The sequence below is a fragment of the Olea europaea genome, chromosome 7 (assembly GCF_002742605.1).
Source record: "Olea europaea var. sylvestris chromosome 7, O_europaea_v1, whole genome shotgun sequence".
NCBI classification, from domain to species: Eukaryota; Viridiplantae; Streptophyta; class Magnoliopsida; order Lamiales; family Oleaceae; genus Olea; species Olea europaea.
Window position 1 is genome coordinate 20466294 of NC_036243.1, and position 2376 is coordinate 20468669.

Genomic DNA, 2376 nt, shown 5'->3' on the forward strand with positions numbered 1-2376 from the left:
CAGACGAGCAAAAATAGTTTATCCGATTTTATAAAAAACTGATTGGCCATTGGTTAAGTTACCATATCCACTATACATTACGATATCATGATATCCTCACACGTGTAGTTTTATGTCAATCTTCTAAATTAATTCGGTTCCAAAAAATATTAAGTTTCTCCTGCTAAATTGTTCAGATTGTTGAAGACATTCCAAAACCTCTACCGTTCAACCTTCCATTGGTTCTCATAAAACCTCAAGAGGCATGTTCCACAGCTGAAGTATATAAGGTAATAGATATTATAGTTAAATGGATTTTTTAAAATTAATTAAATATTAATTTTAGAATCAAATTCTTTAAGCTAACGAGTTTTGATTTCTCAGCATCTCACATTGGATCGAACAAGCAAGGTGGATCCTTTGACCTTGCTAGAGAAGATATCAAGGAACGGAATATCTCAAGATGTTTGCATCAATGATCTAGGTACGTAAACACAAAATGCTCTTTTCATGCATGCATGTTTTTTATTACATCGAATAGATAGGGGCAATGTTTTTTAGCTGAATGGTTTTGCACTCTTTTTGTGGTGTAATTAATTATCATAACTTGAACGTCTTTTATGCGTATGTTGCAGAACCTCCTGCTTTTGAAGTCCTTCCTTCACTAAAAAGATTAAAACAGCGATTAGTTGCCTTAGGTCGAGGACAATACGATGCCGTTTTCATGTCCGGGAGGTACATTTAGCTGTCATTTTTTGGGTATCTTAAAATTCAGTATTTATGCTTTTTAAGTTGGTAGTTTGGCTGAATATTCTGTGTACTTAAAAAATTTATTGTACTCGCAATTTCAATAATATGTCACTTGGACCTGAATTTTAGTTATAATATTATAATCCGAACCCCTTTTTCTGATCGTTCGAGAAAAATGATTCATTCTCTTCATAAAAAACAGGAAGGATCAAGATCAAACCTTATTCCATGGTATTTACCCTTTTATAATCCTAACCCTAAAAAACCAAAGCTATTACATATCGACTTCTACGAAAAGAAAGTTATATTTTTTCCTCACCCTTTTCTTTTTTAATTATGTTCTAAGTCATACATAAATACTAGAAATACTGTGATAGCGACACCCTAATTAGCATTTTCCAGCCGTATTGAACAAATTCTAATTCGATCTGGTATTTCATTGTAAGAGACGAAGCAAAAGTAAATGATTTATGTTTTCTTGGGGTACATATACGATAAATTATAAGGCATAATTGGTACACATTATTGGATAGATGGACATTATAGTTACCTATGTATGTATTCAGTATCTGAATTATACGTAAATTTAACTTTGCTTTCCAATTCTACATTTTTGCGTTCAATTCAGGATTACAACTCAAGTGTTTTCATATTATGATGCAGTGGAAGCACTATAGTCGGGGTGGGTTCTCCAGACCCCCCTCAGTTTGTCTACGACGATGAGGAGTACAAAGACGTGTTCTTATCAGGTAAACCTCAGATTACTTTCTTGTGATCAATTCGCTTCAGGTAAAACCAGATTACCCGAATATGGTCTCTATGTTCATAGAAGTAGATTCATAATTGGCTTTAATTCAGTAATATAGGATTAATCTACTTGTAGAAAGTTTGGTAAGGGGGAGAGAGCAATAGACAAACAAGTACCAAACATGAACTGAGTCCTTAGGCAGTGTTCCTCGACGAACTCAAACTAGTTGCTAGCCATTACAGGTTTTCGATAGCGAGAATAACTTGCTCTCTGCATTATAAACAGATCTTATCTGATGGTCGAAAGATACCATACCCGGGTTCTATTCTATGCTCTCGTAGAATCACACTGCAATCATTCGCACACGTTTGCTCCTTGTGCTTTCTTTGACATTTTAATTCGTTATGAATGCAGAAGCCAGCTTCATCACTCGTGTAGAAAATCAATGGTATACAGAAGTTCCTATGGATGCTTCTTCTTCATCATCAATGGAGTTTTCCCGGTCTATTGAATAGTATGCCTTCTTGAAATACGTGGAACTGTCTTCTTGTAATTCATCACAATTTCTATTTTAAGATTGTAGTTTTTCAATTGTCGACCAATGTGCTTATTTATACAACGTGGAAGATTATAAAATAGAATCTTGGGTCATAGATTGTGATTCGATTCGTGATGAAGAAAGATGATTCTTAATTCAATTCTCTGCCTTAATTATATAAAAATGATTGAATAAAAAGTTGAACCGACATTCTCAAGCAAATATAACAAAGTAATAAAATTATGAGTTCTTCATGACCCGATTAGTTGTTAATTACTGGTTCTTAATTCAATGATCTTTTTCCCTTTTTTATTACATTCCTTTTAAATTAAACTACGAGGTTTCAACTTTTTATTTTCGC

The 2376-nt window shown here is 33.6% G+C and overlaps 1 protein-coding gene across 1 annotated transcript in view; it reads left to right on the forward strand.

Moving 5' to 3' along the window:
- LOC111398044 (4-diphosphocytidyl-2-C-methyl-D-erythritol kinase, chloroplastic-like) overlaps window positions 1-2141 on the forward strand; it is a 4306-nt gene extending 2165 nt beyond the window's left edge. The window contains exons 4-8 of the mRNA XM_023025003.1: window positions 168-269; window positions 364-463; window positions 615-714; window positions 1393-1478; window positions 1892-2141. Of these exons, the coding sequence (XP_022880771.1) occupies window positions 168-269; window positions 364-463; window positions 615-714; window positions 1393-1478; window positions 1892-1992 (489 nt within the window). The 3' untranslated portion in view covers window positions 1993-2141. The remainder of the gene's footprint in view (window positions 1-167; window positions 270-363; window positions 464-614; window positions 715-1392; window positions 1479-1891) is intronic.
- The last annotated feature ends 235 nt before the right edge of the window (window positions 2142-2376 follow it).